Source organism: Mobula hypostoma, chromosome X1, assembly GCF_963921235.1.
Source record: "Mobula hypostoma chromosome X1, sMobHyp1.1, whole genome shotgun sequence".
Classification (NCBI taxonomy): Eukaryota; Metazoa; Chordata; class Chondrichthyes; order Myliobatiformes; family Myliobatidae; genus Mobula; species Mobula hypostoma.
This window is the reverse complement of record NC_086128.1, coordinates 11,908,248-11,931,644: the sequence shown is the minus strand read 5'-3', so window position 1 is coordinate 11,931,644 and position 23,397 is coordinate 11,908,248. Positions and strand designations below refer to the sequence as shown.

General features: G+C 42.8%; 1 protein-coding gene across 2 annotated transcripts in view; it reads left to right on the top strand.

The window, feature by feature from the left end:
* Positions 1–23,397, top strand: part of cers5 (ceramide synthase 5) — a 132,131-nt gene that overhangs the window by 58,649 nt on the left and 50,085 nt on the right. For both annotated transcript variants that reach the window (XM_063037017.1, XM_063037016.1), the window contains exons 4-5: positions 2,672–2,729; positions 19,883–19,933. In XM_063037017.1, the coding sequence (XP_062893087.1) occupies positions 2,672–2,729; positions 19,883–19,933 (109 nt within the window). The remainder of the gene's footprint in view (positions 1–2,671; positions 2,730–19,882; positions 19,934–23,397) is intronic.

The following is a 23,397-nucleotide window of genomic DNA, read 5'->3' as shown; positions in this document are numbered from 1 at the left end:
ATAATGATCAGTCAGTAGCCTAGGTTTTTAAGAAGCTCTTACTACAACTTTCCCTTTACAATTTTTACTTTGGATTATTACCATCTACACTGTCAGTGCTTGGAATCCACAACCACCACTATACTGTCCCTGCCACCTCTCCCCTCAACCACCACAGCAATTAGTGACTTACAATCCTTCAATCTTAATTTCATTCCTGTTCTGGTTTTCACCCTGGCCTTTCTCAAAGGTGTGGATTTGACAGATGTGGTGGGAGTTTTGTATTGTGTTCATATTTCATTACATTAGGCTGTAGACTGCATGTGAGTTTTTTTTTTAAGGTTGCCCACATACTAATCTTCCAGCCTTAAATCTTAAGTGTCACAATGCAGGAATCACCTTCCTCATAAGAACGGGAGTGGTTAGAGTGTCAGGTTTGGGCAATAGATTATTGAGGATGACTTGCTGGTGAGGTGTTGTTAACCAGGCTTTGAATGACTAAAACAAATGAACTATCTTTGTATAACTTTAAATGGTCAACAGAGGATTGGCTTTTTAAGGCAAGTTTAAATTCATATTTTTCCACTAGAAATTCTACTAAGTTCACTTGGTCTTTAGGTTGTATCGTGCCATTTGTGTAATTGATGTCGCAGTGAGCATTGGAGGTTGCAGGTTCATGGAAAAACACAATTTTGTCCGAGAAAAAAATTGTGACATTTAATGCTGCTGGTGGCTTCTTTGTGACTGACTTGGCTGGTGTCATTATCAGCTTGTGTGACTTGAGGTAAAAGATGGCTGTAATCACTGACCTCTTATCAAAGCTCTGGAGGTTTATGTTGAAATGTCTGCATCCAGACTCTTGCATTGTGGAAGAATAAACACTTATTTTTTGTTTGTTTCTATTTCCTTGGTGTTTTGAAAAGCAGCTGGTGAAATCCTGGAGACTTGGGAGCAATAACCCTCTGCCTTTGAGTCACTGAATGCAGCTATACCACTCTGAGAGACAATTAGACATGGGCAGGTCCATTGTCTTTAACCCATTGAGTCTGCTCTGCCATTCCATCACTGTTGACATATTTTCCATAACCTTGGACACCCTTGCTAATAAAGAACCCTCCAGTCCCACTGAAAGGTCTCTGCCCAAAACTTCGACTGCACTCTTTTTTTTCCATAGATGCTGCCTGGCCTGTTGAGTTCCTCCAGCATTTTGTGTGTGTTTGTTGCTGTGGATTTCGAGAATCTGCAGAATTTCTTTTGTTTGTAATCAAGAACCTATCAACCTCCACTTCAAATATACCCAATGACTTTGCCTCGCAGTCATATGTGGCAATGAATTCCACGGATTCACCACCCTCTGGCTAAAGAAATTCCTCTTCATCTCTAGTCTGAAATTCCTCCTCATCTCCTATTTTGAGCTGTGCCCTCTGGTCCTAGACTGTCACTATTGGAAACATCCTCTCCATGTCCACTCTATCTAGGTCCTTCAATATTCAGTAGGTTTTAATGATATCTACCTCACCCCCCCACCCCCATTCTTCTAAACTCCACTGAGTACAGGCCCAGAACCATCAGGCACTCATTCCTGGGATTGTTCTTGTGAACCTTCTCTAGACTGTACAATACCAGTACATCCATCCTTGGATTAGGAGCCCACACTGCTCATAATACTCCACATGTGGTCTGACCAGTATCTTTATAAAGCTTCAGCACTGCATCCTTGCTCTCGTATTCTACTGCTCTGGAAATAAATGCTAACATTGCATTTGCCTTTCTTACTACCAACTCCACCTGCAAGTTGATGTTTAAAGAATCCTGCGTGAGGACCCTTTGCACCTCCGGTTTCTGAATTTGCCCCCTGTTTAGAAAGATGTCTACACCGTTATCCTACCGAAGTGCACGCTTCAATAGGTATATTTTAATGTCAGAAATGTATACAATATGCATCCCGAAATTCTTTTTCTTTGCAAACATCCATGAAAACAGAAGGGTCTCAGCCCAAAATGTCAACTACTTTTTTTCCATAGATGCTGCCTGGCCTGCTGTGTTCTTCCAGCATTTTGTGTGTTGCTTGGATTTCCAGCATCTGCAGATTTTTCTCTTGTTTGTGATTGGATAACCTCTCCAGTGTCATTTGCCAGTGGTCTGATATCTACTCTTGCTTCTTACTCTTTTTATATAAAAACTTTCAGCATCCTCTTTTTGTATTATTGACTAGCTTACCTTTATATTTCACCTTTTCTTTATGCTTTTTTTGCCTTCTGTTGATTTTTCAAAAGCTTTCTGATCCTCTAACTTCCCACTAATTTCTGCTATGTTATATGCCCTCTTTTGCTTTTATGCTGTCTTTGACCTTTCCCTCATCAGCCATGGTTGCCTTATCCTCCCTTTAGAATACTAATGTGAAGAACCTGGAAACTGGCTCACCTGAACGAAGCAAAGAATTGCTTCAGGCTGCTCCTGGGTTGGTTTTATCCCAATATTTGTAGAGCTAAGAATAGATTGCTCAGCCTGTGGCAGGGCAGGGAAGAAAAGGCATTTTATATTTTTTTCCATGGTTTTAAAATCTCTCCAGATTTTTCATTGGAATCCAGGTTGGTGGACTGAGCTCCCTTCCATCAAATTTCCCGTGCACTCACTCCCTCCTTTTCCCACCCTGTCCCATTATCTGATTTCAAGTGTTTTGTATTTGCAGGTGGAGACTTGCATTTTATTTCTATATATTCTTCTATGGAGTGAGATTTCTATGGAAGGTAAGTGTTTGTTTGTGTGTGTTGGTATATCTGATGCAACCCTCTCCCAAAGAGTAGCATAATTACGAATTTTTAGGTGGGATGGATAAAGGTCTTTCTAGGAACCTGAAGTATAATGATGAAATGTGCAAAAAGATGGCCTGTAATAGAAACATAGAAACATAGAAAATAGGTGCAGGAGTAGGCCATTCGGCCCTTCGAGCCTGCACCGCCATTTATTATGATCATGGCTGATCATCCAACTCAGAACCCAGCCTTCCCTCCATACCCCCTGACCCCTGTAGCCACAAGGGCCATATCTAACTTCCTTTTAAACATAGCTAATGAACTGGCCTCAACAGTTTGCTGTGGCAGAGAATTCCACAGATTCACCACTCTCTGTGTGAAGAAGTTTTTCCTAACCTCGGTCCTAAAAGGCTTCCCCTCTATCCTCAAACTGTGACCCCTCGTTCTAGACCTCCCCAACATCGGGAACAATCTTCCTGCATCTAGCCTGTCCAATCCCTTTAGGATCTTATACGTTTCAATCAGATCCCCCCTCAATCTTCTAAATTCCAACGAGTACAAGCCCAGTTCATCCAGTCTTTCTTCATATGAAAGACCTGCCATCCCAGGAATCAATCTGGTGAACCTTCTTTGTACTCCCTCTATGGCAAAGATGTCTTTCCTCAGATTAGGGGACCAAAACTGCACACAATACTCCAGGTGTGGTCTCACCAAGGCCTTGTACAACTGCAGTAGTACCTCCCTGCTCCTGTACTCGAATCCTCTCGCTATAAATGCCAGCATACCGTTCGCCTTTTTCACCGCCTGCTGTACCTGCATGCCCACTTTCAATGACTGGTGTATAATGACACCCAGGTCTCGTTGCACCTCCCCTTTTCCTAATCGGCCACCATTCAGATAATAATCTGTTTTCCTATTTTTGCCACCAAAGTGGATAACTTCACATTTATCCACATTAAATTGCATCTGCCATGAGTTTGCCCACTCACCCAACCTATCCAAGTCACCCTGCATCCTCTTAGCATCCTCCTCACTGCTAACACTGCCACCCAGCTTCGTGTCATCCGCAAACTTGGAGATGCTGCATTTAATTCCCTCATCCAAGTCATTAATATATATTGTAAACAACTGGGGTCCCAGCACTGAGCCTTGCGGTACCCCACTAGTCACCGCCTGCCATTCTGAAAAGGTCCCGTTTATTCCCACTCTTTGCTTCCTGTCTGCTAACCAATTCTCCACCCACACCAATACCTTACCCCCAATACCGTGTGCTTTAAGTTTGCACACTAATCTCCTATGTGGGACCTTGTCAAAAGCCTTTTGAAAATCCAAATATACCACATCCACTGGTTCTCCCCTATCCACTCTACTAGTTACATCCTCAAAAAATTCTATGAGATTCGTCAGACATGATTTTCCTTTCACAAATCCATGCTGACTTTGTCCGATCATTTCACCGCTTTCCAAATGTGCTGTTATCACATCCTTGATAACTGACTCCAGCAGTCCATAAGTGCCATTAATGGTGCTCTTTTACTTCAGTGTACATCTACTTTAGGTCAAGATTGGCTTCACTTTGTATTGACCTGTATTTGCAGTGCAGAAACAAGGATGGGGGGAGGGGGGGAGAGGAGGGTGGTTGAGGTTTACTGTATATTAAAGTTAGTTTTTTTTTAAAGTGCATTTGTCTACGGTATCATCTTTCACTGCCTCTGGATGCCCAGAAGTGCTTTACAAGTGCAGTGTTGGAAATTGCAGCAACTAATTTAAGCACAGAGTGCTTCTACGAACAGTGCAGCAAATGTTTGGCTGTTGTTGTAACAAGTGATGTCTGTTGGCCGATTTATCAGAAGAACTTCCTCATTCATTAACTCATGCCAAAAGATATTGTACTTCTACTTTGAAAGGCACACAAAGCCTCAGTTTTACATTGGGAGCACCTGTCTAGATTTTTGTGCTCTACCTTCTGGAGTGGGTCTTAATCCATGACCTTGCGATCTGAGTGGGGGGCTCTACTATGGAATTGGGACTCTTATTTGGCAAGGCAAGTGTTCTCGGTGGCTGTGTATAATGAATAAGGTGTGCAGAGAAACACTGAGAGCCACGGTGTTGCAGTTACAAGGACCTGTATTTGTTTACCTCTTTGTGGTGACTCATGGTTTGCCTTACTCCTCCCAAAGTAATTGCTTTATGCCTCCAGTGAGGTGTGTCTTTGCAGCAGAGTATTTGTTAGCAGTGATTCTAATGGATAGCTGCATGACTTTGCACCTGAATGCCCCCAGATGAGGATGGTGCAATGATCAGTGGTCTGTGGCTAAATACACTGTGACTCCCTTCCCAAGAGTCTTAAGTGATTTGCTTTTACAGAAGATAATGACCCCAATTGTGCCATATTTTCCTCTCCGCTCATTTTTTTAGTACTTATTTCTTTTTTTGACTGTGCTGTAAATTCTAGGTTAGACTGACTTGGAACTATTCTTTCAATGTTCAAGTACATTAAGAATCTATCCAAGAACTACCCTCCACTCCAGTATGCCTTGAACCAAAAGGCAAGTGTTTGAGAATTGAAGGCATGCAACAATATGCTGTATGCAATGCCCCACTCTGGTAGAGGTGCTTTATTCCCCTCCAGCTCTCACTCCAAGGTACAAAGTCTGGCTTTCAGTTTCTCTTGAGCAATTGAAGTTCTGTGAATGTAGTAAATTACAGCAAATGTTGCTCACATGGGCAGCTGTTTCAAACTGGCTTCCTGCTGAGTCACATATATACTCCTCTGCCAATTGACTTGGTATTGTAACGTTGAATGAAAAATTCCCCCAAAGCGTTAACTGGAATTCTTTCTGAATATAAATCTACGTCCATCCAGTGCTACTGAACTGCTCTTTTGCATAAATTAAAGGGCACCTCACGATGTGTGAAATGGCTAGTGCTGTTATGCTGAAAGCGTGTGGGGATTTTGGCCAGTGAAAGTAAGTGAGGCTAACAGCCGTGCTGTTTGTGAGAGAGGCAGCATTTTCAGCCAAGGGCAGGTAGCAATATAGTTATTGTCCAAAATGTGCTGCTCTACCGTCAGCTGTGCACAAGTTTTGTCTCCTGCCTGATTTGGTATTAAATTACATCCAGTGGTGTGAAAATCCTGCACTTGAACCATGGGTACAGAGCAAGCTCACCACAGGAAAGCACAGTCAAATCAGATCAGGTTTTAAAAGGGCTTACAATTGTTGATATGTAAGGATGATTTACAGTGGACTGAAAAGCTTGAGCATGTAGATATTAAGAAAGGGGATGTGGAAAGTATCAGGTTGGATAAGTCACTGGGACCAGAGGAGATGTACCCCAGGCTACTGTGGGAGGCAAGGGAGGAGATTGCTGAGCCCCTGGCAATGATCTTTGCATCATCAATGGGGACAGGAGAGGTTCCGGAGGATTGGAGGGTTGTGGATGTTGTTCCATTATTCAAGAAAGGGAGTAGAGGTAGCCCAGGAAATCTTACTTCAGTGGTTGGTAAGTTGGAGAGATCCTGAGAGGCAGGATTTATGAGCATTTGGAGAGGCATAATATGATTAGGAATAGTCAGCGTGGCTTTGTCAAAGGCAGGTCGTGCCTTACGAGCCTGATTGAATTTTTTGAGGATATGACTAAACACATTGATGAAGGTAGAGCCATAGATGTAGTGTATATGGATTTCAGCAAGGCATTTGACAAAGTACCCCATGTAAGGCTTATTGAGAAAGTAAGGAGGCATGGGATCCGAGGGGACATTGCTTTATGGAGCCAGAACTGGCTTGCCCACAGAAGGTAGAGTGGTTGTAGACGGTTCATATTCTGCATGGAGGTCAGTGGCCAGTGGTGTGCCTCGGATCTGTTCTGGGACCCCTACTCTTCATGATATTTAAGAAATCAAAAATAAACTTTTCTGCCCAATTAGGGCACGAAAAAGTTAAAACCAACCAATTCACAGCCTCCGATCAACGGAGATAATTAAAAAAAATAGCAATTAAGATGTTGAAGGTGAAAGTTGATCCAGATAACTCTGGGCATCCGATGGAGAATCAAAAAAACGAAGGACTCCATCTGACATGCGAATCCTTAGACGTGCAGGGTACAGCAACGCTGGTCTTAAATCCATCTTATAGAATTCCGACATCACAGATCTGTAGCGAACCCGTTGGTCCCAGATTGGTTTACTGAAATCTTCCACGAATCGGAACCTAAGATCCGAAAAATCAATGAAACCTTTAGATCGAGCGAATCGAAACAGTCTCTCCTTGTCTTGAAAGTAATGAAAACGTAAGATAACATGCCTAGGTCTATCTGACCTAGACGAGTATGATGGGATTCTGTGAACACGATCCAGTAGCGGTGGTTGGTCAGGAAATACAGTAGGGAATGCATCTTTTAAAAGTTGAGAAAAATACTTCATGGGGTTGTTAGATTCCACAGCTTCCCGCACCCCAATCATTCGTAAATTCTGCCGTCGCATTCTAGATTCCAAGTCAGAGTTTTTAAAAGTCAGAAAGTCAAGTTTCTTCTTCATTACATTAATTGTTTCTTCGATTTTCCCCATCTTAAGCTCACTTTGTTGCGCGAATTTTTGAAGATCAGATATAGCCGACTGATGTTCCGCAATAAATGTTTGCATCTTATCAATTGAATCAGCAATTTTCTGGAGATTAGTCGAGATTTCCGTATGAATCAGGTCTTTAACAGAGTCTGCAATTTCCGTACGAATCATCTCCCTAACAGAGGTTGAAATTTCCCTCTGAATTAACTCCGATATAGCTTTCAAAGTCACCGGTGATTCAGTCGGGGGGAGATCCGTACCTTTCGGTTTAACCGGAGGTTTACCATCCTTGCCGTTTTTCCCGTTCTTAGACATAGCAGATCTAAGTTTCATCCAGTTGTCGGAGAATTCAGTTTAATTCAAAGTATTGTAAGAGTTGATGCCTTAATGGTTAATTAAAGTATAGCTGACCATAGAGAAAAAAAACTCCGAGGTAATGGAGCGAGTCAAGAACACGACTTCACTCCATGAGCGCTACTGGAAGTCCCCCTACTCTTCATGATATTTATAAATGACCTGGATGAGGAAGTGGAGGGATGGGTTAGTAAATTTGCTGATGACACAAAGGTTGGGTGTGTTGTGGATAGTGTGGAGGGCTGTCAGAGGTTACAGCGGGACATTGATAGGATGCAAAACTGGGCTGAGAAGTGGCAGATGGAGTTTAACCCAGATAAGTGTGAGGTGGTTCATTTTGGTAGGTCAAATATGATGGCAGAATATAGTATTAATGGTAAGACTCTTGGCAGTGTGGAGGATCAGAGGGATCTTGGGGTCTGAGTCCATATGACACTCAAAGCTGCTGCACAAGTTGACTCTGGTTAAGAAAGCACACGGTGCATTGGCCTTCATCAATCGTGGGATTTAGTTTAGGAGCAGAGAGGTAATGTTGCAGCTACATAGGACCCTGATCAGACCCCACTTGGAGTACTGTGCTCAGTTCTGGTCGCCTCACTACAGGAAGGATGTGGAAACCATAGAGAGGGTGCAGAGGGGATTTACAAGGATATTGCCTGGATTGGGGAGCATGCCTTATGAGAATAGGTTGAGTGAACTTGGCCTTTTCTCCTCTGCGCGATGGAGGATGAAAGGTGACCTGATAGAGGTGTATAAGATGATGAGAGGCATTGATTGTGTGGATAGTCGGAGGCTTTTTCCCAGGGCTGAAATAGCTAGTACGAGAGGGCACGGTTTTAAGGTGCTTGGGAGTAGGTACAGAGGAGATGGTGGGTAAGTTTTTTTTAACGCAGAGAGTGGTGAGTGCGTGGAATGGGCTGCCAACGAAGGTGATGGAGGTGGAAACGATAGGGTCTTTTAAGAGACTCCTGGATAGGTACATGGAGCTTAGAAAAATAGAGGGCTATGGGTAAGCCTAGGTAGTTCTAAGGTAAGGACTTGTTCAACACAGTTTTGTGGGCTGAAGGGCCTGTATTGTACTGTAGGTTTTCTATGTTGCTAAAATTATCTACTAGTGTCTCAAAGTTCTAAGGTTTTAATTCTTGGAAATTTCAGAAGCTGTTAGAACACTTTGTTTTTCTATCAGCACTTCTCTTGGCCACCACCAAATTCAATATCTCAAAAGATTCAAAGTACATTTATTATCAAAGAATGTATAAATTATACAACCTCGAGATTTGTTTGCTTACAGGCAGCCACAAAGCAAGAAACCTGAAATAACCCATTTTTAAAAGAAAATAAAGACATACTGTATTCCCAATGTGCCGAGAAAGAGAAAAAAATTTGAATTGTGCAAATAATAGAAGCAAGCAACAGCATTCTGAACGAAATTAAGTCCTTGGATTAGAATCCCCGGAGTAGGCCTAAAGCCTCGGTCCAGTTCATCATATTAGCGGGTTAAATCACTGTGAAGTTTGCAGATACAAAGCACAGCAGCCAAGTCCTAATGAAGCATCTCGACTCAATGTTGACTATCACTTTGCTTCTACTGATGTTGCCTGACCCACTGAGGTCCTCCAGCAGTTTGTTTCTTCACTCCAATTTTATTTAGTTCAGTTCTCTTGATATGTGGTGCTATGGAATTCATCCATTCAAACTTGTGTTCTTCATTTCATTTTGTACTCTTCAATCTGATTTGGTGAATAAAATTGTGTAGCAGCTAGTTCTGTTTGCACATAGGTCATGTTTCTGTTTACTTCTGGCAACTCGCTGTGCACTGTACAAGGGAGATCGCAAGTTGTGGCAATTTTTAAGCCATTGTGTTTTTGGGATTTTATCATTAATTTCTATATGCTTTTGGTCTTTTTTAAAATTCTGACCAATCGGTCATTGGCTGTCCATAAAGGACACACTGTTCAAATAATAAAATCTAAAATAGTTTTAAAACTAGTGGAAATATTGCAAGATTGAACATTTTGAATAGCTAACTGGCTGATGTTTAATTAGTTGCAGAGTTATGGTTTGTACTTCAATGCTCAAAATACAGTTACAAAATTAATTGCCTCTTCTCTTCTTCTTCCCCCCCCCCCCATTGATCTTTTATGAATGGCTTGAACATTTATTTGCAGGATCTGAGCAAGCCTGGCATTTGTTGCGTATCCTTGTCCTTCAGAAGGTTGTGTTGAACCAGCTTTATTGAACTGCTGTCTTTCTGAATATACTCCCAAAGTACAGTTAGGGAGGGAGTTCCAGGGTTTAGAGCCAACAACAGTAGAGGAAGGGGTGGAAGATATACTTCTGCATCAGCATGGTAGTGGCAACAATTTTTGTGCCCAGAATTGGAGAACTTGCAGTATCATTCACAAATAGAGGGGAAGGAGGAAGTAGAGTGTGACTATTGCCCAAGACAACACAGCTCTTTGCTTCCCATTGAAAAATGCAATGCAGGTGCTCATTTAGTTTAAGCAGGATTGACCAATCTTCTGCTTTGATCTGTTGCTTTACTGGTTGAACTCCGGTACACAAAAGGCTCTAGGGCATTACTGGTTTCGCTTTTGGAAGCTTTTAAGAACTAATCATTGTCAGATACTCCTGTTTGTTATGAAGAGACTGCTATACTATTTTAAATTTCTAACTACCACGCCACTGCTGTGGGCCAGACTCCAGCAGCTGTAGCTGCCAGGTGTCTTCTGCTTTTGAATTTAAAAACAAGATTTGTAGAAGTACCTACCTTTGCAATAGTTTTTGACCAACCTTTTTTCTTCTGGATTTGCCAATATTGCAGCCAGACAGCACAATTTATTTTGCAATGTTATTGTCCATGTTCTATCTCCAGTGTAAATATTTTTGTAAAACTGCTGTTGCAAGCCAACTCAAGTTTCCCACCTCGAGTTGAGTCTTGTTCATATTTAATGCTCTTCAACATTTACCGTGGCAAGTCTAGGCAGAATGTGATTTATTTTTGTTTCCACCAAATCTGTGTGCAACATGTGGAAGTTGTCTCTGCAGTCTTGGATTTGCAAGACCACAATTGTCAAATTACTTGCAATTTGCTTCTTAATAACTGTATCCTGCAGAGTCCTTACTTAATCCCAATGTAGGCATCAAAATCCATCATTTGTCAAGTTTGAACAGTTAGTGGTGCTGGGTGGCTGCTACTTGTAATTTACTTCCTTAGTTCCCTTATTAAATTAGTGGCTAAGCCAATGAAAGGTTGTGGTCCATAGTGCCTTTTTTTTTTGTGGGCTGTGTATTAAGGTAGTAAAATATACTTTCTTTCCCCACCCTTCCACAGGGCATTAGCTTCTGCTTGGGGTCATATTTCCCTGATGGTTAGTCATTGCATCTTAATGGGGAATCACTGCCACTCGGAAACCATACATTTTGTCTGATTTGAGACATTGCTTCCTTTCCACACTCGTCCCTGGTTGGCCAAAGGCTATGCTGGCACACTGGAAGCAGTGTTGGGTTTCATTGTCCGTCCGCTCTCACTGAGAGGTGGCTCCCACAAAGTGGGAAGTGTTCCACCTTTCCCAGTGTCTGTTAACAAAAGCTTTTAATTTTGCTTTTTTAAAAGGCTGATGGCAAGATTTTTAACAGAATGCAAACACCAGAATCCTTACTATATTTGGAGGATGTTTTTTTAAATGCAGCTCCAAGTTACAGCAGGTAGTAATGAGAATAATCAGACCAGTCCAGACTGGAATATCTTGCACTATTTTTCACTGCATCTGGATTTCTTGCGCAGTTACAGATTTTTTTTTCAGAATGTGCTGCTGCAGTCACTTTGTCATCTGCTCTTCATTGCTACCATTCCACACCTAGTGAAATTATGTGCTAGGATGCTGATCCTCCAGGCTTTTTTTCTGCTCTCTTCTCTCTCTTCCCCCCCCCCCCAAAAAAAAACCTCTCCCAGGGAAGTGAAGCAAATTTTAATGACAAACAGATCAAGGAAACCTGGACAACTAGTGAGTAATTGCAATACACTTGGCAAAGGCAAGACTTCTGTGCTTCATGAGGAACGTTGCAGTCAGTGGAAGGAATTTCCACAGCAATAACTTAACTCTTTCTTTCCCCCCCACCCCACTAATGATCTGGAAATCCTCTTTCACATTGAAAGTTATATTCACAGAACTGACTTTTATGAATGTTGCTGAATTTCAAACTGGGTTCCTTATTCAACTAAAACACGGGGCTCGAAATTATGTTACTTAGCACCGTGTGTCTGTGCACCATACCATTCAATTAATGAGAAATTGAACCTGGTGGAAGATCAGGGACTTGAGCTCATCAGATTGCCAGTGGGTGGTAAGAGTGGGCTCCCTCACCTCTGACCGTCTGACTCTCAACACAGGTGCCCTCAGTGCTGCGTACTGAGTCCCCTCCTTACTCTCTGTGTACTCATGACTGCTCACCACCCACGGCTCCAATCTGCTAATTAAATTTGCAGATGATACTACGTTGATTGGCCTCATCTCAAATAATAATGAGGTGGCCTACAGGGAGAAGTCATCTCTTTGACACAGTGGTGTCATGAAAACAACCTCTCCCTCAATGTCGCAAAAACAAAGGAGTTAGTTGTGGATTATGAGGAATGGAGACTGGCTAACCCCTATTGACATCAATGGATCTGGAGTTGAGAGGATGAACAGCTTTAAATTCCTCGGCATACACATCACTGAGGATCTCACATGGTCTGTACATACGAGCTGTGTGGTGAAAAAGGCACAACAGTGCCTCTTTCACTTCAGACAGTTGAGGAAGTTTGGTATGGGCCCCCTAATCCTAAGAATTTACTACAGGGGCATAATTGAAGGTATCCTGACTGGCTGCATCACTGCCTGGTATGAGAACTGTACCTCCCTTAATCGCAGGAGTCTGCAGAGAGTGGTGCGGACAGCCCAGCGCATCTGTAGTTGTGAACTTCCCATGATTCAGGACATTTACGAGGACAGGTGTGTAAAAAGGGCCCGTAGGATCATTGGGGACCTGAGTCACCCCAAACACAATCTGTTCCAGCTGCTACCATCCGGGAAACGGTACTGCAGCATAAAAGCCAGGACCAAAAGGCTCCGGGACAGCTTCTTCCACCAGGCCATCAGACTGATTAACTCATGCTAATTTGAGTGTACTCTATATTACATTGGCTGTTCTATTTATTATAAATTACCTTACATCTCCATCTAACTCTGAACTCAGTAAAGATTTTTACTCATGTATGTGAAGGATATAAGAAATAAAGTCAATTCAATCAAGCCTGTGCTGCTTTTTTTTTGTTGGTTTGTTTTCCTTTCGGTTCCTTGATGTGGTTGATATATCAGTGCATGGAGAGACATTGCTGGTGTCTGACTGCCTGGTTGTCTCTTGCAAAATTTAATTCCATACATGCACTACTTCAGCTGTCCACCTTCCTCTTCTGAAGAAGCAGACTCTTGCAACATTCAAGGTCTGCATCAGTGTTCTTTAAAAATAAATCAAAAAAAGGATGCTGGAAGTGGGCAGGATCTATGGAGAGAGGAACAAAGTCAATATGTAAGCTCAATGAAATTCCCAATGTTAATATCAGTGTTGCTTTTTATCTCTGATTTCTAGGAAATCAGAATCTGGTTTGGTATCACCAGTGTATGTTGTGAAATTTGTTAACATTGTGGCAGCAGTACAATGCAATCCAAGATAAATATAGGAAAACTGAATTAGAATAAGTATGTGTATATTAAATAGCTAATTAAGATGGGTTTGCAAAGAAATAGGATTAAAAAAATAGTGAGGTAGTGTTCACGGGTTCCAATATTTATTTAGAAATTGTATGGCAGAGAGGAAGAAGCTGTTCCTAAATGGTTGAGTGTGTGCTTTCGGGCTTCTCTACCTCCTTCCTGATGGTAACAGTGAGAAGAGGGAATGTCCCAGACAGTGGAGGTCCTTGATGATAGAAGCCGCTTTTGAAACACCGCTCCTTGAAGATGTCTTGGCTACTATAGAGGCTAGTACCCAAGATGCAACTCTCTACAGCTTTTGGTTCTGTGCAGCCTGTTAGAATGCTCTCCACGGTATATCTATAGAAGCTTTCAAGTGTTTTGGGTGATGAACCAAATCTCCTCAAACTTCTGATGAAATATAGCTGGTCTTGCCACCTTTATAGCTGCATCGATATGTTAGGACTAGGTTAGATCCTCAGATCTTGACACCCAGGAATTTGAAATTGCTGACACTCTCCACTTCTGATCCTGCTGAGGATTGTTTTGTGTTCCCTTGTCTTGCCCTTTCTGAAGTCTGCAATCAGCTCTTTGATCTTACTGACATTGAGTGCAAGGTTGTTGCTATGGCACCACTCCACTAGTTGGCATATCTCACTCCTGTACGCCCTCTCGTCACCACCTGAGACTCTACCATCAATGGTTGTATTGTCAGCAAATTTATAGATGGTATTTGAGCTATGCCTAGCCACACTGTCATGGGTATAGAGAGAGTAGAGCAGTGGGCTAAGCACACACCCCTGAGGTGCGCCAGTGTTGATCGTCAGCGAGGAGGATATGTTATCACCAATCTGCACAGATTGTAGTCTTCTGGTTAGGAAGTCAAGGATCCAATTGATTGTCAGCAAGGTGGAGATGTTATTACCCTTAATATCCAAATACATTAGTTTACTCTTTAGCTTGTAGAATCTGTTACTATGAACTCTCCTCTGGTAGATTTCTTTGTGTAATACACTATACCGTCTCCTCGTCAGGTTTCTCCACCAGCCTGTAATTCTTGCTCAGCCAGTGAAGATGTAGAAAATGAATGGAGAATCAAGCCATTCAGCCCCTCAGTTTCTCCCTTCAGTGATTGGGGAAGTACCAGATTAGTAGAAAGGAAAGCAACATTCATAGAAAGGTGAAACACAAACATTGCTGGAAATGGTGATCAGGTCTGGCAGCATCTGTGGAAGGAGGAAGTGACCTTTTTTTTTGACCTTTTAGATCAAAGACCTGAATTTTGTTTGTCTTCACAGATGTTGCCCAACTTGAGTATTTTTAACATATTTGTTTTTTATTTCTGATTTCCATTATTTTTTGGCGGTATAGAGATCAGAAAACGTGCAGGATGTTTAAAATGGCTCACCATCTGTTGATTCGAGGTGTTCTATGTATGTTGTCTACATGCCTTGTTTACTTCATTGCCTCTGTTTTAGTGAATTTACTTTTTCTGTCTAGATTTCTTAACTTTGGGTCTGTGGCCAAGAGCAGAATGCTGTACAAATTGAAATTAAAATGCAAAGACCAACCATTGGCCAACTGCAATAGATGTTATCCAGGAAGCAGTAAATTGAAATAAGTCCCAATACATTGGTTCTGGCAGTGAGTATTGTACCCTTGCTTTAATGTACAATCTTAGTTATAATGTATGGAAGAGATGCCTTGCGTTTGTGTTCAACTTTGATTTTTGAGAGGATCTTCTTGCAGCCTGTGCCTTGCTCCTTCTACCATCAAGCTTGGTACGGCATCTTGTCTTTGAGAATGTTCATGTTGCTTCTTTCTCTGCAAGTTTTCTCTTCACCCATGCAAAGGGTACAATTCCACAAGTATTGTGCATCCTTCAATGCAGTGTCCAAATGGCACTCAAATTTGACCTTGTTTACTGTTGCCAGGTTAACAGAAGCCCAGGAGAAGGCACAGCCTGCAGTGAGACTTGGCCAATGCGCAAGCTAAGGCATCATGACTAGGGTGATCTAGAATGAACAATTCGCCATCATCTTCCTAGAAGCTTTCTTGGATTCTACAAGACTTGGAAGGTTGTGGGGTGGTGGGAGGAGTTGATGGATAGTTCACTTTCTGGCTTGCCACTGCAATACTCATCCAAGACTAGGATCTACCTGATTCTCAGTTGAGTACTGAGAATTCAGTGTAGCAGATGCCTACTATTTAAGTGCCCTGCCTCCTTTATGATCCATTCCTTTTGGTGTGAAATGCAAGAGCAACACCACCATAGAGACAGCTTTGTCCCTGGCTGTCCAAAATTGGATGTGTATTTCTTCATAGTTACTGAGTCAGAATTCAGGGATTCCTTGACAATAACAGTGAAGTAAAGCATCAGTATGTGAGCCACAGTGTTGGAGGAAACTATTCACTATCCTCTTGGGGCAACTGAGGGGAGCCAGTGAATGAGACCTTGCCTGTGTCACCCATGTTCCAGGAACGGAACTTAAAAGTATATTTCTAATGAACAGTTATCGGGAGTGGAAATCCTGGCTGACCCAACTATTTGACACTGTCCCTGAGGCAGTGCTTATCCTGTCTGGCTGCTTTGTCTGATAATGACTAACCACAGATTGTGCTCAACGCCTGCCTTCCTCCGCATATCCCAGTTCTCCGCTGAATCAGTAATGTGATTCCATGTCTTGCCAGAGAAGGGAAAACCATGTTGGACCCTTGTCTGTGAACTCATCTAAACAGCCTTAGGAAGTCTGACCAACACTGGCTCTGAAAGTACAACTGTTTGTACAGGGTCTGGGGGTGATTCCTTATTCTACACTGAAGCTCAAATGTGCTTCTGACCTTTAAGTGCTGTAATGCTTCCCTGGAGCTATATCTATTAGCTCAAATTGCCACATATGCATGGAAACATGCAGTGAAATGCGTTTGTGTCAACAAGCAACATAATCTGAGGATGAGCTGGGGGTAGCCCTCAAGTGTTACCATGCTTCCAGTGCCAACATGGGATGCCCACAACTTACTAACACTAACCCCTATGTCTTTGAAATCATGCGACAAAGGCAGAATTGATTCAAGTCTAAGGCATAAAAGTTTTGTGCTTTCACTAAAGGCAAACGAATGCTGTTCTATAAATAGCTGGCTCTGTGCCCTGTCCTGGTGTTTTTATTAGTCTGTCTCAGGTAGCCCTCTTGATGAGGTTGAACTTTTTCTTCCAGTGTCTTCAGCATTAACTTTGTTCTGGGTTACAGGAACAAACAGGAATTATTTGGATCAGAACCAATTCCATGTATTCTTTGGCTCCTCCTTGTTAACAGTATTCTATTGTTAGAATATTAACGGAATATTCCCCAGGCTGCTCCACGAGGCGAGGGAAGAGATTGCTGAGCCTCTGGCTAGGATCTTTATGTCCTTGTTGTCCACAGGAATGGTACCGGAGGATTGGAGGGAGGAGAATGTTGTCCCCTTGTTCAAAAAAGGTAGTAGGGATAGTCCGGGTAATTATAGACCAGTGAGCCTTACGTCTGTGGCGGGAAAGCTGTTGGAAAAGATTCTTAGAAATAGGATCTATGGGCATTTAGAGAAACGTGGTCTGATCAGGGATAGTCATCATGGCTTTGTGAAGGGCAGATCGTGTCTAACAAGCCTGATAGAGTTCTTTGAGGAGGTGACCAGGCATATAGATGAGGGTAGTACAGTGGATGTGATCTGCATGGATTTTAGTAAGGCATTTGACAAGGTTCCACACGGTAGGCTTATTCAGAAAGTCAGAAGGCATGGGATCCAGGGAAGTTTGGCCAGGTGGATTCAGAATTGGCTTGCCTGCAGAAAGCAAAGGGTGGTGGTGGAGGGAGTACATTCAGATTGGAGGGTTGTGACTAGTGGTGTCCCACAAGGATCTGTTCTGGGACCTCTACTTTTCATGATTTTTGTTAACAACCTGGATGTGGGGGTAGAAGGGTGGGTTGGCAAATTTGCAGATGACACAAAGGTTGGTGGTGTTGTAGATAGTGTAGAGGATTGTTGAAGATTGCAGAGAGACATTGACAGGATGCAGAAGTGGGCTGAGAAGTGGCAGATGGAGTTCAACCTGGAGAAGTGAGGTGGTACACTTTGGAAGGACAAACTCCAAGGCAGAGTACAAAGTAAATAGCAGGATACTTGGTAGTGTGGAGGAGCAGAGGGATCTGGGGGTACATGTCCACAGATCCCTGAAAGTTGCCTCACAGGTGGATAGGGTAGTTAAGAAAGCTTATGGGGTGTTAGCCTTCATAAGTCAAGGGATAGTTTAAGAGTTGCGATGTAATGATGCAGCTCTATAAAACTCTGGTTAGGCCACACTTGGAGTACTGTGTCCAGTTCTGGTCGCCTCACTATAGGAAGGATGTGGAAGCATTGGAAAGGGTATAGAGGAGATTTACCAGGATGCTGCCTGGTTTGGAGAGTATGTATTATGATCAGAGATTAAGGGAGCTAGGGCTTCTCCCTTTGGAGAGAAGGAGGATGAGAGGAGACATGATAGAGGTGTACAAGATAAGAGGAATAGAGTGGATAGCCAGCGCCTCTTTACACTGCCTGAGTCAGTGGTGGAGGCAGATACACTAGTGAAGTTTAAGAGACTACTAGACAGGTATATGGAGGAATTTAAGGTGGGGGTTATATGGGAGGCAGGGTTTGAGGGTCAGCACAACATTGTGGACCGAAGGGCCTGTAATGTGCTGTATGATTCTATGTTCTATTGTAAGATGGAATCAATACTATACTGGTGCACCCCCCCCTTCCCCCCACCCCCGGTGTTATTTAAAATAAATTTGCCAAATATCTAATGTCTTGCAGACCAGGAGAGAAGTGGAGAGGGAATTCCATGTGCTTTCTAACACAGTAAGCTTGAGGCTTTGCTGCCATATGCCTCTATTAGCTCAGCAGGCATGGAACCAACGTACCTGATTGAATAACTAACTTGGGCCACACTAGAGAGTGAACCTCCAGCTTTTTTGGTTCTTATCCTAGTCCCTCTGCGAATGATCTCCTAACAACTGGAAAGGAGGGTCTATAGATCTGCTCTCAAGTCTCCAGTGTTATTTTTCCAGCTGCCATACTGGAGTGGTGGGTATGGAAGCAACTGTGTGATGTGGTTTATTGACTGCCATCACCTTGCTATCTTGTAGCCCTCCTCATTTGTTGGGTTTGGCCAGCGGTTGGGAGTTAACCCCCGTGTCCCTCACTTCCTCCTGTGGGACTCCAGCACAGTGACGTGCTTTGATTTCTACTGGTTCTGTTGCCATGGGTTTTAAATACTTGCATAGCAATCATCAAAAGAAGAGAAAAGAAAAGGATTAAAAGATGAGCTTTATTTGTCATGCATACATTGACATAGTGAAATGCATCTTTTACGTCAATGACCAACACAGTCCGAGGATGTGCAAGTATCTGTGCTTCCAGTGCCAACATCTTGTTAACCTGTATGTTTGGAATGTGGGAGGAAACCAGAGCACCTGGAGGAAACCCACGGGGTCACAGGGAGAATCTACAAACTTCTTGTAGACAGTGGCATGAACTGAACCCCAATAGTTGGCACTGTAGAGCATTATGGTAGCTGCTACACTACCATAACCCTGGTGAATTGTACCACAACTTGGCTGGGATTGACTTTGGTGCTGCCCATTGGTGCCACTTGTTATAGAGGTGTTTGCCTGCTAGTTACAGTCCTTGACCGTAGAGCTTCTCAGGTGTTGACAGTGAATAGGCAGCCAGGTTTTGAAAAGTGGCACAGTTGCAAAGAAATCCAACAGTCAAGTTTTGCTGAACAAGCTCCCACAGTCAGCAATGAGGTAAATGAGGGTAAGTATTATCCCTCAAAAGGGATAAGTATTGGACTAGATATTTGAAGGGAAGTGAATTGTGCACTGGTATCTTTCTCTGTAGTCCTCAATTTAAGTCCTTCCTCTCAATGACAACCAGTCTAACACTGCTTCAGTACTGGGGTTAGTGCATCAGCATGGATTCTGTGCTATAGTGCATCTTCAATCCATTACCAATGGACTCCAGTGAGATAGCACTATTTTTTTTTTAAATAGAGTGAGGAATCTGCTCCACTGTGGGCAATGATAAGGTCCTGGTTATGGTTGTCTTTTTCAAATTCTGTTTTCAGTGAATGTGTAATACTGATGCTAGGGTTTTGGGGCTGTGCATTTTTTAAACTCAAAATTCATGTAAAGGGCTGGCTAGACAGGCTTGGCTCTCCCCGTTAACTTGCCCCATCCCCATTTGTTGGGTTAGTGTTTAACTTTGGCTCTCCTAGCTCAGTGGGTGAATTCAATGAGGATGAGCTACTGAGTTGCTGGCATCTGAGTTACTGCCATAAAGAGGAATGAAAACTGCTGGGGGGGGGGGAAAGAGAGGGCATTTGAAGAAAAGAACATTTCTAATTTTTTTTCAGTTGACTACCAGTCCATCAAATGGTCATTGCAGAACCAAACTAAGCCTCTGCTTTCTTTCAGGCTCCCTGGTTCTGGGACACACGACATTGCTGGTACAACTACCCATATCAGGTGAGAGTTGAACAACAGAAATGCTGTCATCCAATGATAGAAATGTTTGGACCCTTTGGCCCACCTTTGTCCATGCTAATCATGACACTATCTATGCAAATCCTGTTCATCTCCATTAGGTCTGTATCCCTCTACATCTTTCCTATGTAAGTACCTGTCCAAATTAAGCATGGTCATTGTATCTGCTGCTAATACCCCTTCTGCCAGCTGGTCCCATGTACTCAGCACCATCTGTAGGAAAACATACCCCTAAATCTCCTATAAATTTCTTCCCTCTCTTTAAACCTGTGCTTTTTATTGTCAAATGTATATTTGTAAATAAAGCCCTCTATTCTTGGCAACATCCTGGTGAATCTCTTCTGCGATTTCTAATGTTACCACATCCTTCCTGTAGTGTGGCAACCAGAATTGTATACAGTACTCTAAGTGCAGTCGAATCAATGTTTTATACAGCTGCAACATGATGTCCCAAGTCTTGTATGCAATGCTTAGTCCTCTTTCTATTTGTTTACTTCTAAAATTTAAAAACACATGTTGGTTCTCTGAACAGTTGTCTTTGATCAGAGCTCCTCTTTGCCTTTCAGTGTTAAATGTAATTTTTAGCAAACTTTTAATTTTTCCTTAATTCCTCATTTTAAAATGTGTGATTAAGTCTTTGGTTTCTTGTCATAGTTAGAAGATCATTTTCACAACTGCTGTGAGCAACTAGCCTCTAAGCTGGTATTGTAAAGTGGGATAGCTTTCCTCAGATAGCCCAGTTACTTTAACAGTACAGCAGGTGATAGTCATTCTGTTGTGCTCCAGTCCCTGCAGTTACACCTTTTGCACAGGAATTGTATTGATCAGTACTACAGTATCAGAAATTGGTGTCACAGAAACAGAAATGACTGGTTATTATTGCCAAACAAGTCACTGATAAAACCACACCCATTTTGTGTTAATAAGCTGAGACTAATTACTAACTTGATGTTTTTTTTTCTTAAAAGGATTACCTTGTACTTTTTAATCTATACACTTTTTAAAACAACATTTCCTGTGGGTATTCACTTGCATGCCTCTTTACATCTGGGGACCAAGGTTGAATTCCAACTAGTTTAATGAGACGAAATGAAATGCTGGAAAATTTCCGCAAGTCAGGCAGCATGTGTGGGGAGTGAAACAACACTAATGCTACCTGTTGCTGACTTCGCTTCAGAACTCTGGCATAAGAATATAACTTTAAACTATTTACAAAAAATAGATAACTATAATTCTTAATGCTTTCTAAGGGCAAATGCTGTCTTGTCTGATTGCCTTATTGTCCGAATGAATCTTTTGTATATCCTCCTTGTATGGATCAATTGGTTCTAAAATACAGTTGCTGCTACCTATCCATTGGTCGAACTACTTTCGACTACTTTTTGTTTGTGACTGAAAGAGGGAAAGAATGAGGTCAGGGGCAAAACAGCAAATTCTGAAGTAAATTTTAATGGCTGTTACATAGTCTACCAGATGTTTAATTAGAAACAGGCACATTGTGCTGTAATTGAGATAATCCAACCCAAAAAATCTATTTCCCCTGTGGGGGGAAGAAAAAAAAGAGTTATTTAATCACTCCCAATTTGTCACTTGATAGCAAAAACCTCAGTTCGTATATTTCAAACATTGGTATTCAAGCCGTCTATTTTTTAAATTTTAGAAGTAGAGTCCTTTTGTACAACAGTGTGAAATGTGATCGATATTTCAGTCCTAATTGATATTTCAGTTATTTGCAGAGAGGGGCAGTATGAGTGTGAGGGCAGTTTGCTGTTCTCGGTGTCGGATGTGGAAGGCCCTGGAGTCTCCAAGCCTCCCGGACGTCTACATCTGCGCCAAGTGCATCGAGATGCAGGTCCTAAGGGACCGCGTTACGAAACTGGAGCTGCAGCTCGATGACCTTCGTCTGGTCAGGGAGAGTGAGGAGGTGATAGAGAGGAGTTACAGGCAGGTGGTCACACCGGGGCCACGGGAGGCAGACAAGTGGGTCACGGTTAGGAGGGGGAAGGGGAATAGTCAGGTAATAGAGAGTACCCCGGTGGCTGTGCCCCTTACCAATAGGTACTCCTGTTTGAGTACTGTTGGGGGGGACAGCTTACCCGGGGGAAGCGACAGTGGCTGTGCCTCTGGCACAGAGTCCGGCCCTGTAGCTCAGAAGGGTAGGGAAAGGAAGAGGAGGGCAGTTGTGATAGGGGACTCGATAGTAAGGGGGTCAGATATGCGATTCTGTGGACGCAGTCCAGAGACCCGGATGGTAGTTTGCCTCCCTGGTGCCAGGGTCCGGGATATTTCTGATCGTGTTCAAGATATCCTGAAGTGGGAGGGTGAGGAGCCAGAGGTCGTGGTACATATAGGTACCAATGACATAGGTAGGAAAAGGGAAGAGGTCCTGAAAGGAGAATATAGGGAGCTAGGAAGGGAGTTGAGAAAAAGGACTGCAAAGGTAGTAATCTCGGGATTACTACCTGTGCCATGCGACAGTGAGAGTAGGAATGCGATGAGGTGGAGGATAAATGCGTGGCTGAGGGATTGGAGCAGGAGGCAGGGATTCAAGTTTTTGGATCATTGGGACCTCTTTTGGCACAGGCGTGACCTGTACAAAAAGGACGGGTTACACTTGAATCCTAGGGGGACCAATATCCTGGCAGGGAGATTAGCGAGGGCTACTGAGGTGACTTTAAACTAGAATGGTTGGGGGGTGGGAATCAAATTAAAGAGGCTAGGCGAGAGGAGGTTAGTTCACAACGGGGATGGGAACCAGTGCAGAGAGACAGAGGGGTGTAAAGTGAGGGTAGAAGCAAAAAGTAGTAAGGAGAAAAGTAAAAGTGGCAGGCTGACAAATCCAGGGCAAGCATCAAAAAGGGCCACTTTTCAACATAATTGTATAAGGGCTAAGAGAGTTGTAAAAGAGCGCCTGAAGGCCTTGTGTGTCAATGCAAGGAGCATTTGTAACAAGGTGGATGAATTGAAAGTGCAGATTGTTATTAATGATTATGATATAGTTGGGATCACAGACATGGCTCCAGGGTGACCAAGGATGGGAGCTCAACGTTCAGGGATATTCAATATTCAGGAGGGATAGACATGAAAGAAAAGGAGGTGGGGTGGCGTTGCTGGTTAAAGATGAGATTAACGCAATAGAAAGGAAGGACATAAGCCGGGAAGATGTGGAATCGATAATGGGTAGAGCTGTGTAACACTGAGGGGCAGAAAACGCTGGTGGGAGTTGTGTACAGGCCACCTAACAGTAGTAGTGAGGTCGGAGATGGTATTAAACAGGAAATTAGAAATGTGTGCAATAAAGGGACAGCAGTTATAATGGGTGACTTCAATCTACATGTAGATTGGGTGAACCAACTTGGTAAAGGTGCTGAGGAAGAGGATTTCTTGGAATGTATGCGGGATGGTTTTTTGAACCAACATGTCGAGGAACCAACTAGAGAGCAGGC